This window comes from Sapajus apella, unplaced genomic scaffold, assembly GCF_009761245.1.
Source record: "Sapajus apella isolate SASKATOON/1434 unplaced genomic scaffold, GSC_monkey_1.0 scaffold5, whole genome shotgun sequence".
Lineage (NCBI taxonomy): Eukaryota > Metazoa > Chordata > Mammalia > Primates > Cebidae > Sapajus > Sapajus apella.
In genome coordinates, this window is record NW_022436945.1 from 15,429,161 (window position 1) to 15,452,484 (window position 23,324).

General features: G+C 45.2%; 1 protein-coding gene across 6 annotated transcripts in view; it reads right to left on the bottom strand.

The window, feature by feature from the left end:
- SEL1L3 (SEL1L family member 3) overlaps positions 1-23,324 on the bottom strand; it is a 119,838-nt gene that overhangs the window by 52,674 nt on the left and 43,840 nt on the right. For all 6 annotated transcript variants that reach the window (XM_032273591.1, XM_032273586.1, XM_032273605.1 and 3 more), the window contains exons 8-11: positions 22,212-22,344; positions 20,536-20,676; positions 6,318-6,529; positions 4,399-4,578 (exon numbers count right to left, since the gene is read on the bottom strand). In XM_032273591.1, the coding sequence (XP_032129482.1) occupies positions 4,399-4,578; positions 6,318-6,529; positions 20,536-20,676; positions 22,212-22,344 (666 nt within the window). The remainder of the gene's footprint in view (positions 1-4,398; positions 4,579-6,317; positions 6,530-20,535; positions 20,677-22,211; positions 22,345-23,324) is intronic.

A 23,324-nucleotide genomic window follows, 5' to 3' on the forward strand; every position in this document is an offset into this window, starting at 1 on the left:
GGAAGGAAGGAAGGAAGGAAGGAAGGAAGGAAGGAAGGAAAGAGAAAGAGAAAGAGAAAGAGAGAGAAAGACCAAGGAGGAGGGGCCTTCATCTGCCAGGGCTGCCATAACAGAGGCCCACGGCCTGGGTGACTTAGAAAAGTTCTCATAGTCCCAGAGGCTGGAAGTTCCTGATGAAGGTGTCAGAAGGCTTGGTTTCTTCTGAGACCCCCCGCTCCTTGGCTTGCAGATGGCCGTCATCTTTCTGCATCCTCACGTGCTCATCTCTCTGTATTGCCTGTGTCCTAATTTCTTTTTTGTTGTTGTTTTTTTGTTTTGTTGTTGTTTGAGACAGGGTCTTGCTCTGTAGCCCAGGCTGGGGTGCAGTGGTGTGATCTCAGCTCACTACAGCCTCCGCCTCCTGGGCTCAAGTGACTCTCATGTCTCAGCCTCCCAAGTAGCTGGGATTATAGATGTGCACCACCACGCTTGGCTAGCTTTTGTATTTTTAGTAGAGATGGGGGGTCTCACTATGTTGCCCAGACTGGTCTTGAACTCCTGACCTCAAGTGATCCCCCTGCCTCGTCCTCCCAAAGTGCTGGGATTACAGGGGTGACCCACAGCACCTGGCCTCTAATCACTTTTCATGGGGCCACCAGTCCTACTGGATTAGAGGTCCACCCTAACAGCCTCATTTTAACTTAATCACCTCTTTAGAGATCTGATTTCCGAGTATGGTTCCATCCTGAGGTACTGGGTATTGGAAGCCTCAACATGTGGATTTTGGCAGGACACAATTCAGCCCATTGGCTGCCGTAGGAGCTCAGAGGGGAGATGACAGCCACAAATTCAGGCAGCAGGGGTGCAGCTAGGAGCAGAGAGAAACTGGCATGGAAAGCTGCTGGGGGGATCCGAGATGACACCCAGTTTTTAGCATGGACAATGGTGCCATCTGCAGAGGTGCTGGCAGGGAATGGAGATGAGGAGGGATGTGTTTCTTCTGCAGTATGTGACAACGACTGCAGGCTAGGATTTGTAAGAAAACAGCTGGAGCCTGAGGTCTGAGTATTATACTATGTGGAGGGCAGCTGAAACCAGATGTGAAGATGAGATCTCTGCCCAGAAAATGTAGAGCGAGAACAGAAGACCGGCAACCAAACCTTGAGGAAGAGAAGCTTCTGAGGAGTGAGCAGACTGCGAGGATTAATCATTTGTAATTAAGACTCAGAAACAAACAGAAGCACTAGCCATCTTCTTTCTGTTTAGCCGGAAGCAGAGTCCTACTAAACCATAAAGAAGTGATGGGAACCGAGAGCACTAATAAAGATGAAATTATGTGAACCACGAGTTCCATAAAAAGAGACTGCAACGCGACTCAAGGAAGGAGTTATTGATGGGTCCTTGGTTTGTTAATTAGAGGTCTGGCTTTCTCTGTCTTCTCATTTACTACATTATGCTGGTGAATTAATAGATTTCTCAACAAAAGGACATTTAAATCAATGTATGACACCTGTTTAAATTCTTAAGCAGCCATTAATTACACATTCTTAAGAAAATGAGCTATGACACAACTCTCCTAACTGCATAATTCCTATCTGTGATTCTTAATCAGACGACTTTTCAGCTGCAAGACGGATCTTTTCTATTCATCTCCTCTGGTTCTGACCAATTAAACGTTTTCTTCCGTAATCATAACATGTCATGTGCCAAATCTTCAAAAGAAAAGGAGCTTGTTAGCAACATGCTATTTCCTGTTGCTAATTTATGCTGAATTTGAATTCTTAAAAGTATAACATATACGTGTAGAACATTATTAACACATCCAGCCTTAGTTAAAAAAAAAAAAAAAGCAATATTTTCTTTGGCTTGATTTTATGCAAAGTTTTGAAGAGCAATTCTTTTTTTAAAAAAATCTTTATCAATTAATAATTGTATTTCTATAAATTGAGGTTAAATTTTTTGCACATAATTTGTATAGACAGAAAATACAAGTACAAATTATAAGGGTGTGTAGGTTTGTTCAGAAGGAATCATTATTTTCTCAAGGAATTAGAATGCCTATGTAGACAGCTCTTTGTTTTATAGCTTGACTCATGTTTAACTCTTACTGACAGCATGTATCTTCAAGTCATTTGCTTCATAACCATCCAGTAGCCAGTATAGATTTCTTTTCCAGAAACCAATCATTCCCAGACATCAAAGCTTGAATTTTGCTACACTGAGGATTTCCGACCCAATCCAGGGGCAGAGCTGGGGAGCAGTGGTCTGGTTCCTAGTCAGCCACTCAGCCTTGAATTCAACCCTGACCTGGCTAGGCCTAGCTCTCAGAGCTGCTTACTAAGCAGGGGTAAATCAAGAGTTTATGGCATTGGCCGGGTGCGGTGGCTCACGTTTGTAATCCCAGCACTTTGGGAGGCCCAGACGGGCAGATCGCCTGAGGTCAAGAGTTCAAGACCAGCCTGGCCAACGTGGTAAAACCCCGTCTCTACTGAAAATACAAAAATTAGCTGGGTATGATGGAACATGCTTGTAATCCCAGCTACTTGGGAGACTGAGGCAGGAGAATTGCTTGAACCCAGGTTTGGGGGTTGCAGTGAGCCGGGATTAAACCACTGCACTTCAGCCTGGGAGACAGAGCAAGACTGCATCTAAAAAACAAAAGAGTTTATGGCATAGACGAGGGCCACATCTGGCCACACAGGTACAGTTACCTACTGTCTGTGGCTAGACAAACTCAGCTACCCCATTTATGTACATATTGCCTATAGCAGAGTTGAGTAATGCATAAGCAAAGCCTAAAATATTTACCATCTGGCCCTTTTCCAAAAAAAAAAAAAAAAAAGCCGACTTCTGGTATAGACTATTTGCTCTTTTCAATCCAAACACCTCAAAGTACTTTGACCATGAAAACATATTCAATCCTCCCTGAAGAAAGAGGTTATATAAAGATACATTCCGGCTGGGCATGGTGGCTCATGCATGCAGTGCCAGCACCTTGGGAGACTGAGATGGGAGGATCACTTGAGGCCAGGGCTTTGAGACCAGCCTGGGCAACATAGTCAGACTCTGTCTCTCCAAAAACTAATAAAAAAAAAAAATTAGCCAGGCATGGTGGTGTGCGCCTATAACTCCAGTTCTTCAGGAGGCTGAGGCAGAAGGAGCTCAGGAGTTCAAGGCTGCAGTGAACTATAATCCCACCACTGCACTCCAACCTGGATGACCAAGCAAGACTTCATCTTAAAAAAAAAAATTCTGGTCGGGCGAGGTGGCTCACGCCTGTAATCCCAGCACTTTAAGAGGCCGAGATGGGTGGATCACCTGAGGTCAGGAGTTTGAGACCAGCCTGGTTAACATGGTGAAACCGTGTCTCTACTAAAAATACAAAAATTAGCCAGGTGTGGTGGCATGCACCTGTAATCCCAGCTACTTTGGAGGCTGAGGCATGAGAAGGGCTTGAACCCAGGAGGCAGAGGTTGCAGTGAGCCGAGACTGCACCACTGCATTCCAGCCTGGGGGATAGAGCGAGACTCTGTCTCAAAAAAAAAAAATTAAAAACCAACAACTACCACTACCAACAAAAAACATTCTAAGAAGCAACCACTTCGTTGTCTACCACCATTCGATGCGGATCTGTATCAAGAAGCAGCTTTCTTTTATTCTTACACTATCCCCTTTTAGTTGGGCCCTGGTATTCCCTGTCCTCTAAAAGAAGTCTGGAAGCAAACCATCATTTGGTCTAATGTAACACAATACATTATGGTCTTTTGGTAGATGTGAGTCACTGATTTTTTTGCCCATCGAGTCAATAATATTTGGGAGCCTGCAAAATTGGGGGCTGGAGTTACTGCCCCTCATCTGGGATAGTATGGAGTCTTCAATCATCACACTCTGTTGTCAGTCATCTGGGGACACTGGGCTAGCAAGGCTCACGGGACATTTCTCAAGCGTCCGGCAGGGGGAACATAGCTGGGTAGGAAGCTTGCCTGTCTCCATTGTACATTGCTTGCTCATCACACATTGAAAGCCCTTACAGCTTCCTGCCTCCAATTTGACCAGTCCCACCTAACATCTATCTCCAGACCTCACCATCTCACAGGGTACTGGCACAAAGACAAGATGCCTGTGTTTCTGGTACATGCTTTTTTGCAAAATCAAGATCTGCCCAGGGCCAAATCGACTCTTCACATACCAGTCCTCTCACTAACGAAAAGCTAATCATGCATAAATGTGGGGCTGCCCCCGCGTTCAGCCTGAGAACACAGCCAGAAAAGAGGAATTGGAGAGCACAAGAAGGCTCCTCCCTCCATTCGATTATGCTCATCCTCTGACGGCCGCCGATGAGAGCAGCCACAGGTGCGGACACTTCATGAAAGCGGGTCAACAGGGACGTAACCATTCCCAAGCGTTTCTCTCTCGTACCTGATCCCCTTGCAGCGTGTGCTGGTCAAGGGGTGTCTTGGTGGCAATGTTGCTGTAGTAGGCATACGACAGTTCCCAGTCCAGGGGGTAGCTGTCAATACCCTGGTAGTGCTTGTACCCAAGATTCATTGAAGACAGCCTCTCACTCCCTTGGCCTCCAACCAAACTATACAACATGCCCTGTTAGGAAGAAATGGACAAAGTGCTCATGAGATTGTAGACAGGGTCATAAAATCCTGACACTGAAAGGTCATCAGACCCAGTTCCTAAATATAATCCTAGCCCTTCCAGAAATACGTTAACGTGCCTTTTAAAAAATATAATAAAATGAAATAAATCTTTAGGGGAAATAAGCCAACCCAGCTTCCTATTGGTTTAAAAATTTGCAGCCAGCTGCCCTTCCTAATGTCAAATAGCTTAAAACGTCCTGACTTTTGCCTCTTCCTGGTACAAACAGGGATCTTTTGTGACTTCCCCCAGCACCTTTTTGAGCGCCAGCCAACCATCCAGCGACATCATCGATGGACACAGTGTCTGGATGGCAGGTTCCATCCTCATACTCTCAGAACATTAGTGTGGAAGGGTCTTTGGAGATTGACTGGTCTGACCCCCTCATTTCACAGTTGGGAAAAGAGGGGCCCAGGAAGGGGAAGTCAATTGTCCAGGGTCAACCAGCCACTTTGTGGCAAGCTGTTCTCATTATTCCACCCTTGTGGGGACCACTTTGGGGACTCAGGCAAACACGCTGTCATTCAGGAGCATCTGTAAGCCAGAGTCACGACGAGCACATCACTGGATGGGAACAGGGACCCACCTGGGCACATCTCAACAGTCTGAGCCTCCCCAAACCACAAATGCACAATCACCTATGCAAATCTGAAAATGAAAAGCAGTCAGGGAATATTTCACAGTACTTATTGTGATGGTTCATTTTGTGTGTCAACGTGACTGTGCCATTGGGTCCCCAGATGAAACATCCTTTCTGGATGTATCTGTGAAAGCGTTTCGGATGAGATGAACATTTGAACTGGGGAGGTGAGCTGTGCGCACGGCCCTCTTCACTGCGGGTGAGCATCATCCAATCTCTTGAGGGCTTCAATCGGACAAAAAAGCAGAGGAAGGAGGAATTGCTTCGTTTTTGCTTCCTGCCTGCCAGCTTGAGGCACAAAGACATCAGGTTTTTTTTTTTTCCCCTTGCCCTTGGACTGGAATTTATGGCATCATCTCTCCTGATTCTCAGGCCTTCGGGCTTAGACTGGAATTACGCTCCTGGCTTTCCTGGTCCTCAGCTTGCAGACGGCAGACCGTGGGACTTCTCAGCCTCCATAATTGCATGAGCCAATTCTTCATAAGAAACCTCTTCCTATATATATCTAATCCCATTGGTTCTGTTTCACTGGAGAACCCTGACTAATGCACTTATGAAAATGTAATTCTAATGGTAGGCAAGTTGCATAATAAATTTGGATTCAAAACCAGAAATGAAGCCGTCTGGTATGGTGTTTATTTTGATGACAGACTGCTGGATGCAGCAATACTTTGTGCTTCAAGGTCCAAGTGACTTCACTTAGCTAAAAAGTGATGTGGGATAACGGTCTCAGAGCGGAGTAATTACAAGAATTTGGTAAGAAGCACCTGTTCTTGAAGAACTGGGGTTTTGGAAAGCCCTGGGACTGTTCTTTAGCTGGTACACCAATCGTACTCCCAAGGCCTTGTCTAGAAATAGATGAAGTGCCCTTTTTCACTGAAAGCAAAGGACCCTGTATTTAACACAGCCCCAGGACATTTATCTTGAGCGTAAAGATTTTTAAAGGACTCCAAGGAGCTGCAACATGTCCAGTCCTACCAGGGGCATGAGAGCACTGCTCTGCAAATATAACATAAGTGACTGATGGTAATGGAACCATGAAATACTCTACCTGCAGCTGATCCCGAGGAACATTTAGTCCAGTCTCATAAAAGACTGCGAGGTAGTAGGATGCTTTATGGTATCCACAGCAGCTGGAATCCATCAGAAAGGGGACGATAGAGCTAATTTGGTGAAGACCATCAACGCTAGAGAGTCTCTTTACAGCCTTTTCAAATATCTTCCCCCCGATTTCTGATATAGATTCATTTTGGTTCCTTGGCACTGTAAATTACACAATTCAGAGCACACACAATTAATTACCATGGGATCGACATGCTTTAGAAAGAAGAGGAAAAGCCAATTAAAGCACCTGAGTTATTGATATGGTCAGTCTTGCAGTGCCTCAAAATATACCACCTTCCAGGGAGGTAAATTAAACCCTTTGGGGATGCCATGGTGTCATTCTGTAAATAGCTTTTTCTTTGGCACTAAATGACAGCCTAGTATCCTGGGGGAAAGATGTGCTGTATGCAGCTCAGAAAGCGCCCCGAGAGAATCATTTACTCAGTGTAACTCACCACCAAATCAGGACCACTGAAACTTCCAGAGAGACTTCTTCCCCTCTAAGATTCCCTAAAGAAGACTGTGTTTATCTCAGTAACAGTTCCTAGGTGCTGCTCTAAAAAGTTGAGCAAAATAACCTGATTTTTAAATGCTTTTTTCTTTTTTTTTTTTGAGAGGGGCCTTGCTCTGCCACCCAGGCTAGAGTGCAGTGGTGCGATCTTGGCTCACTGCAACCTCCACCGCTTGGGCTCAAGTGATTCTCCTGCCTCAGACTCAGGAGTAGCTGGGATTATAGGCACACGCCACCACGCCTAGCTATTTTTTTTTTTTTTTTTGGTATTTTTAGTAGAGACATGGTTTCACCATGTTGGCCAGAATGATCCCAATCTCCTGACCTCATGATCGGCCTGCCTCAGCCTCCCAAAGTGCTGGGATTACAAGTGTAAGCCACCATGCCCAGCCTTTAGATGCTTTCTAAACATCTTTTGTCCCCAGTTTTTCTCATGGGTCTCCAAATATAATAAAAAGAATGGGTTAACTTTTATTGAGAGCTTACAACATGCCAAGTACTGGGTTATGTGTCTTATGTAAGTTATGTCATTTAGTTGGTACACCTTTATAAGGTCGGTACCATTTTCAGCATCCCCATTTTTCACACAGAGACTGAGACCTGGAGACGAATAACTTGTCTAAAGTTACAAAGGCTGGCAAGAGGCAGAGCCAAGCATGCAGCCCAACTTTGAACGTCACTAAAGCCAGAGTTCAGTCACCCTCCTGCACGTACCCCAGTGAACAGTCAGTTGCCTTAATAGACTCGTTTACATGACTGCTTTAAGCTATATGATGCTTCTTTTTACATAATTCTCCCATGAATCTATAAGCTGCTCATCATTTAAGTCCAAACAAGCAAGTTTTATGGCCCTAGATATATCTGTTAGAGTCCTCTAAAGTCTCTCTTCATTATTCATATCATCAATTCAGCCAACGAATGTTTACTTTCTATTAAGTGCAAGGCACTGTGCTAGATGCTATGTTACAAAAGACCACATAGGATTGCAAAGTACTATTTACATTTAACTTAAGACTTACATTTAACTTAGGACTTGAATTAAATGTAAATGTATATGTAAATAACATTGATTTAAACGTTAAGTTAAACGTCAACTAAAATTTCACCTGCCTAAAAACTATGTCCAACATTTTTTTTCTTCATTCCATCCAAAATTATTATTATTATTATTTTTAAATCTCAAGAGGTACCGAGAGACTCACTCTTTCTTATTAGCCCTTCATCAAGATTGAACCGAGTAGAATCTGCCATGTGGGAAGGTTAGGGATGGGTTTACTTCAGGGCAATTCCCTTGCAGAAGTCCATGCTAAAAGAGGAAGTCGGGATCAGAAGGACCCACAGATGAAATTGTGAATGCTGACACATTGTCAGTGAGTGGGTGCTGGTCCCTGGGGGCACACAGGCGGGTTAGGTGTTCCTGAGAGGGGGACACTGTGCCTGTGCTTGCAGAGCCTGGGCTGTGGGGAAGGAGGTAGCCACCACCTCCACCAGCTCTAAGGCGTCCTCTAGCTACTGGCTCCTGGAACTCCTCCCTGCCTACCCGCTGACTCTGCCTTTGCTTCTTTGATGGCAAGTACCTGGCACAGCAGGTGCTGAAAAAATTCACTTTACTGAACGAATGGAGTTTGTTCCTTTCTCTGTATTTTTTTAAAACTCCCCAGAGAAATAACAGCTTGTTGTAAAAAGAAAAGAAATACAGATTTGTATAAAATAAAAACAGAAATCCCCTCTCCCTCAATCTTTCTTTAATAATGAAGACAAAAACTGTTAAAAGCTTGGTATGTAGGCTTTGAGACTTTTCCTTTGTATATACAGTAATTCGTATCCACATCTATTTATATATCTACATACACATTTTCTTAACCAAAATGGCATATTATGCCATTGTAGATTCTGACTCTCGACTTCCTTTTTTAAATTAACTACACATTAGAATAACTCTCCGAGGCTGTCAGAAGCTCATTCTTTCTAATGCTTCAATAGCACTGCATTCCATAGCTGTACTATTTTCTCTGCCAGGCCTCTATTTTTAGACTCCTGGGTTGTTTCCAGTGATTTTACTATAACCAACAACATGGCAATGAATATCCTCGAACATGTCCGTTTCCCTCTGCTAATCTGTTAGGATGATATCTACATGGTAACACCCTTTTTTCAGCAGCAGCCTGGGGAGTCTCATCTTGGATTTTCCCTTTGCATAGTTGAGAGAAGTCCGATCTACCCAATCTTTAACCATGATAAGAACGTGGTACACTGAATTCAGTAGGCATTGCAGCACTCAGAGTTGCAAAATAAATTCTACTGCCACTTATTCATGTGTTTACTTTTAAAGATGTGCTCATCTCGGATGCCTCTCTGCACATTCCTAGCAAAGCAACATTAACATTTGTTAACGATTCATCCCTGTCTCACCTACTCTGCCAAATGCCTAACTAAGATGATGAGTTTTGCCACAGTACCCGTGGACCTGAGCTTTGTGGGCTCAGAGGAGGGAAGAGACTCCAAACCAAATGAAGCTTCAAATGAAATGAATCGCCCGCCCTGCCGACTCCTGGCACAGAACCCCAGAAATCATTAGCAGGAGCGCCCAGGTAGCTGAAATTGCTGGAGAATAAGGAGCAAAAAGGGAATCCTTCACAAAGCTCAAATCTTAGCACAAAAACACTTTGCAGATTGAAACACAGGTAGTTTGAAAGGGCTGTGTTTTTTCTTTTGTACATGAAATTCAAAACCTCCCCCCAAAATATAACCAAACAATATTTTCCCTGAAAAGGAATCTAAATAATTTTCTGCACTAGTAAATACAATAAAAAATAATAATTGTAAGGTAAAGCTGCTCATTTTGCACATTTGGTAAACTCTGAATTCCAACTCTTGCTCAAAAGCAAAGGCATAATGTCTTGAGTGATATTGTGAAACCGGCGATTTTAAAGTCAGTTTAATGAAACTGTTAATTTCACCCATCTGGCTTAGCATATGCATTTTTTTCTAGTCAATCTGTAACTAAAAACATGCCTTGTTTATGGAGATTAATGGTTTAATGAAGAAACAAACAAACAAAATAGAAGAAGCTATTTTCTTTCTTTCAGCACCCAAAGCAAAGGAATAAAAGCCACAACCACCATTAATTAACCCTTACTATTTCCAATGTAGCACAGAATCGTTTATTTTGCTCTTCTTTTTCTCTCTTTCTTTTTTTTTTTTTTTTTTTTTTTTAACAGTAATACCATAAGGTCACTGTTTGTGTGCTCATGATTAGAAGAGGCAAAAAGGAAGAATATGGCAAGGTCCCGGGGCTGGGACCAGTGTCTGTTTGAGAATTCAGGAGGAGAAAGGCACCTCAGTCCTTGTGAGAGGAACGGAGACATCAACAGGAAAGTCATTTTTAGTTTCAAGCTTCTGAAAGGTGTAATGCATCCAAAGTAGAAATTTGAAAGGGAAAAAAAAGGAAAGGAGAAAATATCACTTAACCATTAAAAGGAGTAATCTTCACCAACTTGACTAGTTGACAGACACACAGGGCATTCCTCATTTGCACTCTGACCTGGAGAGCTTCATCAGGTTTAAAGGCTGCTTTCTTTTTCTCTTTCAAAAAAAAACCTATTGGTACCTTTCTATACTGTGTAAATTTTATTTTCTTTCTTCTTTTTTTATTTTACTTTATTTTTTTGAGACAGTCTTGCTCTGTCGCGCAGACTGGAGTGCAGTGGCATGATCTTGGCTCAATGCAACCTCCACCTCCTGGGTTCAAGCAATTCTCCTGCCTCAGCCTCCTGAGTAGCTGGGGTTATAGGTATGCACACCACGCCCGGCTAATTTTTTCTTTATTTTTTTATTTTATTTTTTTTGTAGAGATACAGTTTGCCGTGTTGGCCAGGCTGGTCTTAAAACTCCTGGTCTCAAGCAATCCAGCCACCTCTGCCTACCAAACTGCTGGGATGACACGCATGAGCCAGTGCACCGGGCCTCACTTTTTTTTTTTTTTTTAATAGAGATAGGGATTTGATATGTTACTTAGTCTGGTCTTGAACTCCTGGTCTCAAGTGATCCTCTTGCCTTGGCCACCCCAAGGGCTGGAATTACAGGTGTGAGCCTCCACTCCCGACCCTGTGTAAATTTTCTGATTTTACACGTCATTCTCCTCCTTACCTTCTTCCTTTCCTTCTCTCCGTCTCTCTCTCTCCTTTCAGGGCTGTTATTCTCTGAGCAAGAAAAGCATAGTCCGGCCGGGCGCGGTGGCTCATGCCTATAATCCCAGCACTTTGGGAGGCCGAGGCAGGTCGATCACGAGGTCAAGAGATCGAGACCATCCTGGTCAACATGGTGAAACCCCGTCTCTACTAAAAATACAAAAAATTAGCTGGGCATGGTGGTGTGCGCCTGTAGTCCCAGCTACTCGGGAGGCTGAGGCAAGAGAATTGCTGGAACCCAGGAGGTGGAGGTTGCAGTGAGCCAAGATCGCGCCATTGCACTCCAGCCTGGATAACAAGAGCGAAACTCCATCTCAAAAAAAAAAAAAAAAAAAAAAAAAAGCATAGTCCATTGTTTGTTTTCTTGATGTCTCTGTGTATTTTTTTAAACTAAAATGTATGCTTTTTCAAAAAAAGATACTAAAGATGATGGTTCTTCAACAAACAACAGGAAACACAGTTCTTAAAAGGAAGCAGTGTTCCCGATGTTATTATGCAACATAATTGTATTTCTTACATCTTCATTCTTTGCATTTTAAGGTCTCCAAATAAACATCGAAATTGTTGGCAAGAATAAAGTCAAAAGCAAAGTAGAGCTTCGCTAGTGCAGCCAGTCACTCCTTGGCATATCCTGTGGGGACACCTCTGCCCCCGCACTCACAGCCTGCAGGCAAGAGGCAGGCAGGGGCCCTGAAGAGATGCAGATGGTGTCAGCCCAGGGAGGCCCAACCTTGGAGCCCAACCTCGGAGCTGGCCCCATCCCAGAGAACCATTTGTTGGCAGACCTGGGACTTCCTTTAGCCACAGACACCAGCTCCCTTGGTCAGAGGTGCCTGGTGCAGGATGAAAGGCAGGAAAGGAGTGAATAGGTCTGGCCTTGGGGCAGATGTCCCTGGGGGCACACTGCCCACCCCCCGCCCTGCCTTCCTGTCACCTGTTCAGTGCCTTTGTGCCCTTCCTCACTGCTCCCTGCCACAACCTAGAGCCCAGCCTGTCGCTGCCATCCCTGCAGCCGCTCTCCAGCCTGGTCCTCATTGCCTCTCTTCTCGGGATGCCAGAGCCCCATTCAAAGGGCTTTTTAATTCAAATAGCTCAGTTTTGACAGGCAAGGTGTGATAGGAAAGGAAAAGAAAGAAATGGCCAGCACAACTCTTAAATAATGAAAAACCATGCATATTAAAACACCACCATAGTAGCATTAGAAAAAGCCCAAATGCTAATAGGGCCATTTCTATGCTCCGTCCGGAGCCATTTTCCTAGAGAATTGGAGGTTCCCCAGGAAACAACACAGAGGTTGACCAATCAGAGTTCCCCCTTCCGGAGTCCTAAGCATGGGGTCTCGTGTTGGATGCCACCCCAGAGTCTGGAGGGTGGTGAGTTACGGACCACAGCAGCACAGGAGAATCCCCGTGCCAAGCAAGAAAATCAGGATGCGGAGCGGAGGCTCTGGAATGCCCGCGGCAGCAAGGTGACTCGGCCACATCTATATGTGCTGCAGTTGGGTGCCCCGAGTTGCCCCGCCATGTTTAATTCAAAGGCGTGCCTGCTCTGGGCAGCAAGGAATGGGTCCTGTTAGACATCACAGTGGAAAGCACCAGTGGGAACAGCGGCATCTTATACCAGGTTAGTGCATCAGCTGTCAACGTTCAACAAGCCTCCCTCCTCTGCACCCCCTGGCACTTGGCACAGAGTTGTGTGTGGGCTGGTCCATGATTTTCACTGTGGTCGCCCCGGGGCCTGGCACCGGGCTGGGACGCCGCCGGTATACGGGTCCTGAATTGGTTTTGCGGGTACCTCAGGGCTGCTTTACATCTTGGAACCTGTATATCTCAGCAACTAGATTACAGATGGTATGAAAGCAAGAAGGGAGACGGCTACATTTCCGGAATTCTTTTGTAAATGAGTGTGCACAGACCTCAGCACACACGCAGATTCTGGTCTGCTGCTGACAGCGGAGAGCGGGCAAACAGGGTCCTGGTAGACCTGAGAAACAGAACGATATTTACAGAAGTGTCTACTGAGAAAGAGCAGCCGCTCCTCAGAGGAAATGGGCTGAGGGAGAGTGGGAGGAATGAGGGCAATGTAGAAAGAAGCAGAATGAGCCCACGGAACTCTTACCAGCCCACAGAACTGGATTGGAGCTATGGCTTGGCTTGCGCAGACCTTGAGCTTGGGTCTCCTGGAAGCCAAATTCCTCATTCCCTCAGTGATTCACTGACCCAACAAAGATGTTTTGAGTACTAACAGTGAGATCACTTATTCATTTGGGCTGCATTCAGTCATTTACTCAACAAATACTGAGGCAAGGGTCTTAAAGAGGAAACAAACCCAGAGACTGCCTTTGAGGTTTTTCCTTGTTTTTGTTTGTTTGTTTGTTTTGTTTTATTTTATTTTGATAGTAGCCATCCTCATGGCTGTAACTGATTTATTTATTTATTATTTTATTTTGGGACAGAGTCTCGCTCTGTCACCCAAGCTGGAGTGCAGTGGTGCTATCTCAGCTCACTACAACATCCACCTTGGGTTCAAGTGATTCTCCTGGCCCAGCCTCCTGAGTAGCTGGGACCACAAGTGTGTGCCACCATGCCCGGCTAATTTTTGTATTTTTAGTAGAGACAATGTTGGCCAGGATGGTCTCAATCTCTTGACCTCGTGATCCACCCGCCTTGGCCTCCCAGAGCACTGGGATTACATGTGTGAGCCACCGTGCCCAGCCAGTGTAATGTATTTTTGTGCAGTAATTTATATATTGGGGAAAGTCTGGTTTAACCAGAATTTAAAATGCAAAGCTTCTATAAAGTGACATAATGTCTGCGAAAGAACTTCGTGGACAGAAAGACAGCATACGGACCTGGAGGATAGGGTCACCTGAACAGAGTTCATCTTACCCTGCCTTGACCTGCACCACTCAATCCTACACGTGTCTCTATCGCTCACTCGGTGGCAAGCTTCTTAAGGGTGGTACAAGAAGTGGAAGTATCCAACTTAGTCTTTCAATTTTCGACAGTGCCTGCCATGGTGCTAGGCATATGCTGGCTGCCTGTGCCATATGTTAATGAACTGATCCTTCTTCCGTAAGACCGAACATAGCGTGTTTGTGCCCCACACTCACCAAGGAACATGCCTCATCCACCCACACTCCTCAGTTTGCCTACCTGGCAAACAGCTGTTACGTTCCCACTCAGATGCCTCTCCTCACGTCACCTCTCCTGTCCTCCCAGGCAGATGACTCTTCTCTGATGCCCCCCTTGCCATTGTGTAGGTATCCCCTTTACCAGAACTATCATCCTGCATAATGACTGTCGACTTTCCCAATTTCACAGTAGAGCTTAGATGTCCTCGAAGACAAGGCCAGGCACGATGGCGCACACCTGAAATCCTAGCACTTTGGGAGGCTGAGGCAGGCAGATCAGCTGAGGTCTGGAGTTCTAGATCAGCCTGGCCAACGTGTTGAAACCCCATCTCTACTAAAAATACAAAAAATTAGCCAGGTGTGGTGGCAGGCAGATTGAGGCATGAGAATCCCTTGAACTTAGGAAGCAGAGGGTGCAGTGAGCCGAGATTGCACCATTGCACTCCGCTTTGGCAACAAGAGGGAAACTGTCTCAAAAAAAAAAAAAAAAAAAAAAAAAAAGGCAGGGTGCAGTGGTTCACGCCTGTAATCCCAGCACTTTGGAAGGCTGAGACAGGCAGATCACTTGAGGTCAGGAGTTTAAGACCAGCCTGGCCAACATAGCAAAGCCCTGTCTCTATTAAAAATACAAAAATTAGCTGGGCATGGTGGTGCATGCCTGTAGTCCCAGCTACTCAGGAGGCTGAGGCAGGAGAATCACTTGAACCCAGGAGGCAGAAGTTGTGGTGAGCCGAGATCCGCCTCTGCACGCCAGCCCGGGCGACAGAGCAAGACTGTCTCAAAAAAAAGTGTTTGTGTGTTTGTGAGGATGTGGAGAAATTGGAACCCTTGTGCGCTGTTGGAGGGAATGAGGGAACATAAAATGGTGCAGCTGCTGTGGAAGACAGAATGGAGGTTTCTCAAAAAATTAAACATAGAATTACTATATGACCCAGAAATTCTGCTTCTGGATGCAGTATATAGCCAACAAAAAATGAAAGCATGGCTCTAAAGCGGTATTTGTAGGCCCATGTTCATAGCAAAGTTATTCACAGTAGTCAAGCGGTGGAAGCAGCTCAAGTGGCCATCGATGGATGAATGGAAAAATAAAGTGTGCCAGAAACATGTCACGAAATACCATTCTGCCCGTAAATGAAAGGCAATTCTACCACACACTGCCGCAGAGATGATCCTTGAGGACATGAAAAGACAAATACGGTATAAGATATCACTTATATGAGGTATCTAAAGCGGTCAAACTCGCAGAAATAAAAAGCAGAATGATGGCTGCCAGGGTTTAGGGATGGGGGTAACGGGGAGATGTTGACTGAGTATGGAGTTTCCGTTTTGCAAGAAAGAAGTTGTGGAGCTCTATGGCACAAGGAGGTGAATATCCTTAGCACGGCTGAACTGTACACCTAAAACTGGTTCAGATGGCAAATTTTGTTATGTGTATTTTAGCAAGAATAAGAATTTTAAAAGATAGATCACAGCCCTTAAAGAGGAAAAGTGTAAATATTTGTTGACTCTCTCTTGCAGTAGAAGAATATGGTTATTCTGGGAGCAACTCAAAGGTCGGACCTCACAGGACGAGAATGTGGGGGCCACTCTTCCCCACTTCCCACTGGTTGTTAATGAAGCCGAAGTCTCCCCACTCTCTACTCCCTGCAATGTTCTCATCTCTGCTCTGAAGTGTGTTGTTGGCTGAGACAGTGAGCAGATGATCCATCTAAAATCACACAGTGTGGGGGGAGGAAACACTTTCAGGTCTGAAACGTGCATATGGAGCGGCCTTGAAGTGGGGTGCTGGCTGCGTCACTGAAGAAAAGCTGCTGGCAGGGAAGAAGATGACTCTCTCAGACAGAATCAGAAATTACAGCCCATTTTCCGTTGCACCATGATGTCATCTTATTTGTTAACAATTCCAGAAAAAATAATTCCACAAATGAATGCCCCTTGGGGAAACTATGGGAGCTGATGTTTTCTCTTACATTCGCCTAAACGACTCTCATTCAGAACACAGCTTCATTTTGATTCTATCCTGGCTCATAGGGGGCACTCAGTCGATGCTTCTTCAGTAAATGAATGAATGAAAGGTTGTGAGTAACTTCAGAGCACACCCCCTCAGTTAAATTCCTTATCTTTGTTACTGTGCCTATTCAGTTCCTACAGTAAGGATTCCAAGCATCAAACATCTCATGCTTGAATTCTCATAGCTTATCTCAGATATGAAAAATGTAATACGATGAGGATATTCTAATAAAGTCTATTAATCAACAGGACAGGACAGGTCAGGACAGCAGCAGAAAATAGAATGCAAACACAGTTCCTATGAGCTCAAGTCATCTGAAGCACACCGGAGTCAGCTGGGGCCAGACGCTGTGGGCAGGCCGGACTGGAACGAAGGGTATTTGAGAAACAGGGAACGGCTACCGCGTCACAGTCGTCTTACTATGCTGCTTTTTATAGGAGATCAGAGTAAAGACGTGTTGGAAATATCAACTCATTTTTTTTTTTACCCTCATTTTACAAAATCAAGTTTTCTGCATGTTTTTTTTCTTAGCCTTGTTAGGAAGCTGGATGCAACATAAGACACCAATCTTTCTCCAGGGTTTGCTGGAAGATGCTATGATAGCCCCAAGCAAAGGTGCTGTGCTAGATGGAGAGATGACCTCAAGGGAGTGTACGCCCCACCTCTGCGGAAGGCTCCCCAGTCCTTCCAACGTGACCTAGAAAAAGAGGCACTGAAGGTGATTGGGGCCTGGAGGTTGGTGCTAGAAATTCACCTAAACTTCTGCTCTCCCTCCCTGCCGGCTCCTAGGCCTGGGAAAGGCAGGGAGAGGAGGAAGGCAGCTGGCCATGTGCGTCTGGAAGCAGAACCTGTGGTGGTGGGGCAGGCTGGCAGGTATGGCCCCTCTGGGGAAGCCCCTTGGTGCTGTTCTAATTTGGCACCAGAGGCCCCCAATGGTAGGTTAGGCATGAAGGATAGGTCCTAAAGTGGCAAATCCAGCTTTGGGTCTTCCTCTCTCCCCACTGTGGAGGCCCCAGAAGCCTAACAGAGGTCAGCGGAACAGGCTCACTGCGCGGGAATCTAATGATTCCGTAGCACCAGTGCCCAGGAAGTCTTAAGGCAAGGGGGTTTACGATTTGGGATTTTACTTAGATTTCATTTCCAGGCCTCTGTGGAAAACAAAATCATTCTAAATTCTTATAAACAAAATTTTGAGCTGCAGCAATGACATGCAAACATTCTCATAGACAGTATTTACTTTAAAAAGAACGTTTTATGAAAACAATGCACTCCTATTCTCAATCAGCAAAACGATTTTTATGTATGATCGGAACTCTCATAAAAACAATTTTGGGCTGGGCGCGGTGGCTCAAGCCTGTAATCCCAGCACTTTGGGAGGCCGAGGCGGGTGGATCACGAGGTCAAGAGATCGAGACCATCCTGGTCAACATGGTGAAACCGTGTCTCTACTAAAAATACAAAAAAACATTAGCTGGGCATGGTGGCACATGCCCGTAATCCCAGCTACTCAGGAGGTTGAGGCAGGAGAATTGCCTGAACCCAGGAGGCGGAGGTTGCGGTGAGCCGAGATCGCGCCATTGCACTCCAGCCTGGGTAGCAAGAGTGAAATTCTGTCTCAAAAAAAAACAAAAAAACAAAAAAACAATTTTGGTTTGGTGTGGTTTTAGCGCATATAGCCTAAACTGTCCAACAGGCATCTGCCTCTCCTGCTTGCCGGTCTTGGGGCAGGGGGCTTCAGCACCTCCAGACAACCAACCAACGGAAAGCTGGAATCATCCCTGCCCAGGAGTATCAGCAAGAACGCCGACATAGCAGTGGCTCTCAACTGGGGGTGATCTGGCCTCTTTGGGGACTTGGGAGCATTTGGCAATATCTGGAGATATTTTTGGAGAGGAGGGATGTGGGGAGGGTGCCATTGGTATCTAGTGGTAGAGGCCAAATGCAGTTAAACATTGCATAAAACACAGGACGGCCCCTAACAATAAAAATTCTACAGTCCAAAATGTCAATATTGCAAGATTGAGAACCCCTGATTACGTAGGGCTTACTATGTGCTGATACTGTTCTAAGTATTTTATATATATCTATATGTAGATAGATATACACATATACACACACACATACACACATATATACATATATATATATATATATATATAATCATTTATTGAACCCAACACTTGAAGATAGATACTATTATCATCCCCAGTTTGCAGATGAAGAAACTGAGGCTCAGAGAAATTAAGTAACTTGCCCTAATCACACAGCTAGTGAGTGTTAAGCTAAAATTGGACCCAGGCCAGCTCCAGAGGCCACGCCATTCATTACACAACATGATGCAGCCTCCTGCCTGAGCTTGTCCTTTGTGCCCACATCCAAACAGCCACAGAGCCCCTCAGAGCCAATCTCTACATGCTTCTGCTCTGTCCCTGTCACCATGTCCTCTCAGGCCTGCCTCCTCTCCTCAAGGGACCATGGCAATACACTTCCTTCTTCCAGCTCCACGCCTTCTAGTTCACCTCCCTGGCGTTTGCTGCCATCAGAGTGACCTCAAAATCCCAGATCTGACCATGCCTCTACCTCTTGCTTGAAACCCTTCAACAGATTCCTGCCACCTGCAAGGTAAAGCCCAAACTTCAGGATGGTGTCTGAGCACTTGTTGGAATAATCACTTTGCAGGCCTTCTCCTGCTTCCCCGTTGTCTGTCTCGGCACCATCATGTGACATGCTGTGCTGTTACCACCTCTCAGGGCCTGCTCTGTCTGCGATTCCCACCCCCAATTCTCTTATCTGGCAAACACCTGCTGGCCCTTCAAGAATCAGTCCCAGTGTCTCCTCTTCCAGGAAGCCTTCCCAGAACACCTCAGTCCTCCAGGTAGAACTGACCACTCCCTTTTTTGTGTCTCCACCATCTGCTTTTATGCCTTTAATAAAATGCCTGTAATCCCAGCACTTTGGGAGGCCGAGGAAGGCAGATCACAAGGTCAGGAGATAGAGACCATCTTGGCCAACATGGTGAAACCCCGTCTCTACAAAAATACAAAAATTAGCTGGATGTGGTGGCACGTGTTTGTAATTCCAGCTACTCGGGAGGGAGGCTGAGACAGGAGAATTGCTTGAACCCAGGAGGCGGAGATTGCAATGAGCTGAGATCCAGTCACTGCACTCCAGCCTGGCAACAGAGCAAGACTTCATCTCAAAAAAAAAATAAAATAAAATGTATTACTATTTTTCTTTGCTTTCAAGTCCATTCCTCAAAGACAGGAGCATTGTGTTATTTCACATATCTCTGAAGTCTAGCCAAGTAACTGAGTAGTCACCCAGTAAGTATCAGAAGAATGAATAATAAAATATCCTCTATGGCTTGAATTCTTTGCAGGACGGTCACTATCTGCAAAGGAGATCTATGCTGTTAGACACTGCCATTCTTAGGCAGGGGGTGCAATGTAAGACACCCATCTTACATGAGGCAGAAGTCCGTTTCTGCATTGCCTCAACTCAAGGTCTGGTTCTATGCCCGGGACTACCTGGAGGTGCCTCTCACCACTAAGACAGGCGGCGCCTCCCTGTTAGGATCCTCATCACCAGGCTGAGCATCTCCAGCTGCCTCTCCTCTTCCCAACAGGCATAGTTTCAAGATCCCTCATGGCCCTAGAGTATGCATTGAATTACTAAGAAAACTCAAATTGCAGTGGGCCTTCAGAGAAGCTGGTGGCATCTGGGAAGTTTATGCAGGTTCCTGACATGATGCTTTAAGTGTACTTTAAATCAGAGGTCCCAAGTTCAAGCGCCTGTGGGCTCAGACGGGTCAGATCCATGAATGAAGTAAGCAGGCGGTGATGAAATAGACAGGAGGGGCTGTGGGTGACTATGTGCCTGGCCTCACCTCCACAATTGCTGCCACATAGGAGAATGGCCCCGTCTTGCCGATCTTTTTTTTTTTTTAAAAAAAAAAACAAAACTAGAAATTCGCATTTTCATACAAGTTTTTTAGATACACGTAACTAATTTTTTTTAACGCATACAGCAAGGTATTTTCCAAATCGACTGCATCTGGCTGCAGACTGTCCATTTGTGGCCTTGGCTTTAAATAAAGAATTGCTTGAGCGATTCCTAAGTTTTGCATTTAGTGTTGGAAGTGTGCACAGATATATCGAGAGTTGTGGACATACAAGGGCAGAATTTAAATTTGAAATTAAACTAGAACACTAGGGTTAAAAATAACTTTGAGGCATAAATCACCAAACAGGGTGAGTGAAACAGAGAAAAACAAGGAGCCGTTCTAACCAGGGCCCAAAGCCGAGGCAAAGACTCAATTACCGGTCAGCAAATCCATCTCCAGCAATGCCTGGAACAAGGTGGGGTGTTTGTCTTTCAGCTCTTTCTCCCAGGGGAAGGCTCTGCACATCGAGGGTCTCCCATACCTGCGCTTGAGGTCCAGGTAGGAGTTGTGGAGGTGGCCTAAACAGAAGAGGAAACACAAGATATCACACTGTTTAGCAGAAGGAAAGGCTCGCTTCCCTAAAGCCCTTCTTCCTAAGAGGAACTAAAAAGAAGAGGCCAGACTCACCGTTACTAGATGGTGGTTTGGGCCCTTTTGGGATTTGAAATTGGCTATGATGCTTTTGCCTCCAGGTCACAAATTCAGAGCCAAGTCCAGGAGCAATGTGCCAAAGTTACTGATGGTTGTTGACTAATTCTACAGAATGAGCAGCTGGCCTCTGACTGGTCCCCAAGAGGCCAATATCTAGGTCATTTTCTTGGCACGTGAGTTGAGGAGCAAAGCACAAAGACCCCCAGGGAGGCGAGGCAGTAGAAGATGATAGGAAAATCTTCCTAATGCCACCAAACAGATGGGTGTCCATGCCTGGCCTTCCAACTCGGGGTATCTCTCCTGACAGTACATCCGTTACCAAAGGCAGTTTCTTTCCTCTTTGGGTTATTACTATTCCTATATATCTTCCCCCTCCTCTGACAACATCATATTTTCTGGATGATTCAGCAGTGAGAATGGCAGCTGGGGACCAGTATAGCCTATTCTTAAATTGAATTGCAGCAGCGCTGTCTCTCCACACTCACCTGTCACCATCTCTAATCACTACCTGGGACCATTTCATGTGAACCCTATTAGACCAGGGCATGTTTGAGATGCATCCCTCCCTCCATAACCTGGAGTGAGAAATTCCGCTCTGGAGATGGAGACATATGGGCAGGACTGAAATACTCAACTCGCTTTTGCTGATGGCAAAGGCCCCACAGGAATTTCTCTTCCAGAAGGAACATATGTGAGAAACTCTAGTGCCACCATATCAAACAGCAGGATCCATTGCACAGAGAAATGTGTAAGTGCTAGATCCAAGCTGGAACGCCGGAGGGCCAGACAGGACCAAGTTTTGTCACTGATAAACACCCTGTGTGAGTCAAAGGATGTCTGTGCAAATATGAGCACGCACGACAGCAGTCTATTTGAAATTCATTCCTTCTGTTGAAAATTACCGATGTCTTCAAGAATGAGTCAATTTCAAGGATTTAAAAAATAAAATCGAGCTCCAAACAACAAAGTCACCGTTCAACATTTCCGAAAGCTAATATTCAGATATTAATGGCCCAAAACAAAAGTGCACCGATGGGGAAACATTTCTAATGATTAATTTATTTTCCAATCCATTTTTATTTTCTTAGGCTGGTCTTACGGATGGGAAGAACGCCATGCGAGGCACAAAACACTTGCTGTCATTTGTACTTGTAAGCTCGATTTTCATGGTTGGAACTATAAGATGTTTTGGTTTTTCTGGGCTATTGTTGGTCTTGGTAGCATCCAGGTGGAATGCACAATTTCACCTGTGTCCACCAGTGGAGGGCTCGAGGTCACACTTGTCCCCACTGGTATCTGAGCCAAGTCATATATGTTCAATTCTGATCCCATTACGGAGAAGCCAAATGTGTTAATGCAAATGCACAGAGCTTAAAACAGCTCCCCTGAACTCAACACTTACATGCTTCTTGTCTCTCGCCCCCGTGCTGTGCTGCGGATGCATACACAGAGACTATTTCTTGAACCTCAGCACACCTTTCATAATATAACTTGATTCGTTCAGCAAGTTGCTTCTCAAGAAGGGGATTAACAACCTACAAAAAGGGAAGAAAGTCAAATGAACAACAGTGGTCATGAAATATCCACCCACCTCTAGGAAGTTGCGTTCGGGTTGATTTTGCTCTCCCATTGACATCTACAGGTGGCTTTTTTGTACACATATCATCCATCCTGGATTTGCAAAGCAAAGTCACTGGTATGAATTCAAGGACATGCCAGCTCTGATGCTTCCCGCTAGCTTCTCTTTGTGCTCAGCTTCTTAAATGTCAGAATTTCCCAGAGACTGGGACTCTGCCCCTTCTTTTCTCTGGCTGCATGCTATTGCTAGAAAATCACACTCGCCTCCCCCTTCAATTCCCACGGAAAGATGCAAGAGTACCCGAAATGTGCCTGCTGCATTAAAGAGCCCTCCTCCCCTCTTCTGCAATCTCCAAGAGATGGGTGCAAAACCATGGCTTCAGGAGAGGCCCCCCAGCGGCTCACCCCAACTCAGTTGCAGGCCGATGTACCCCTTCCTGCCTCAGCATTCCCAAACACATCTGAATTAAAGCATGTATCATATTCTTTCACAAATTCCCTGTTTAAGATCCTGAAAGGGAGCTCCTCAGGAACAAGGGACTTAACTCAGTGTGCTTCAAAATATAGGCTGGGACCCATTAGAGGGTCACACAGTTATTTTGGCGGTGGTAACCTACAGCATTTTGGTGGTGTTTTTTTGTTTTTATAAAGTAGAACACAAAATATCAGCGTGCACTGAATATAGCAAGGGTATGTATTCTTAGAATAATTTTGTTTCCATTTCGTGTGTGAATATATGTATGTATATGTATGTACTGTTCATGATATTAAGCACATTTCTTGCTTTTTTTTTTTGAGACAGAGCCTTGCTCTTGTCACCCAGGCTGGAGTGGAGTGGCACAATTTTGGCTCACTGCAACCTCCACCTCCTGGGTTCAAGTGAGCCCGTCCGGCAAATTTTTGTATTTTTAGTGGAGGCGGGGTTTCACCAGGTTGG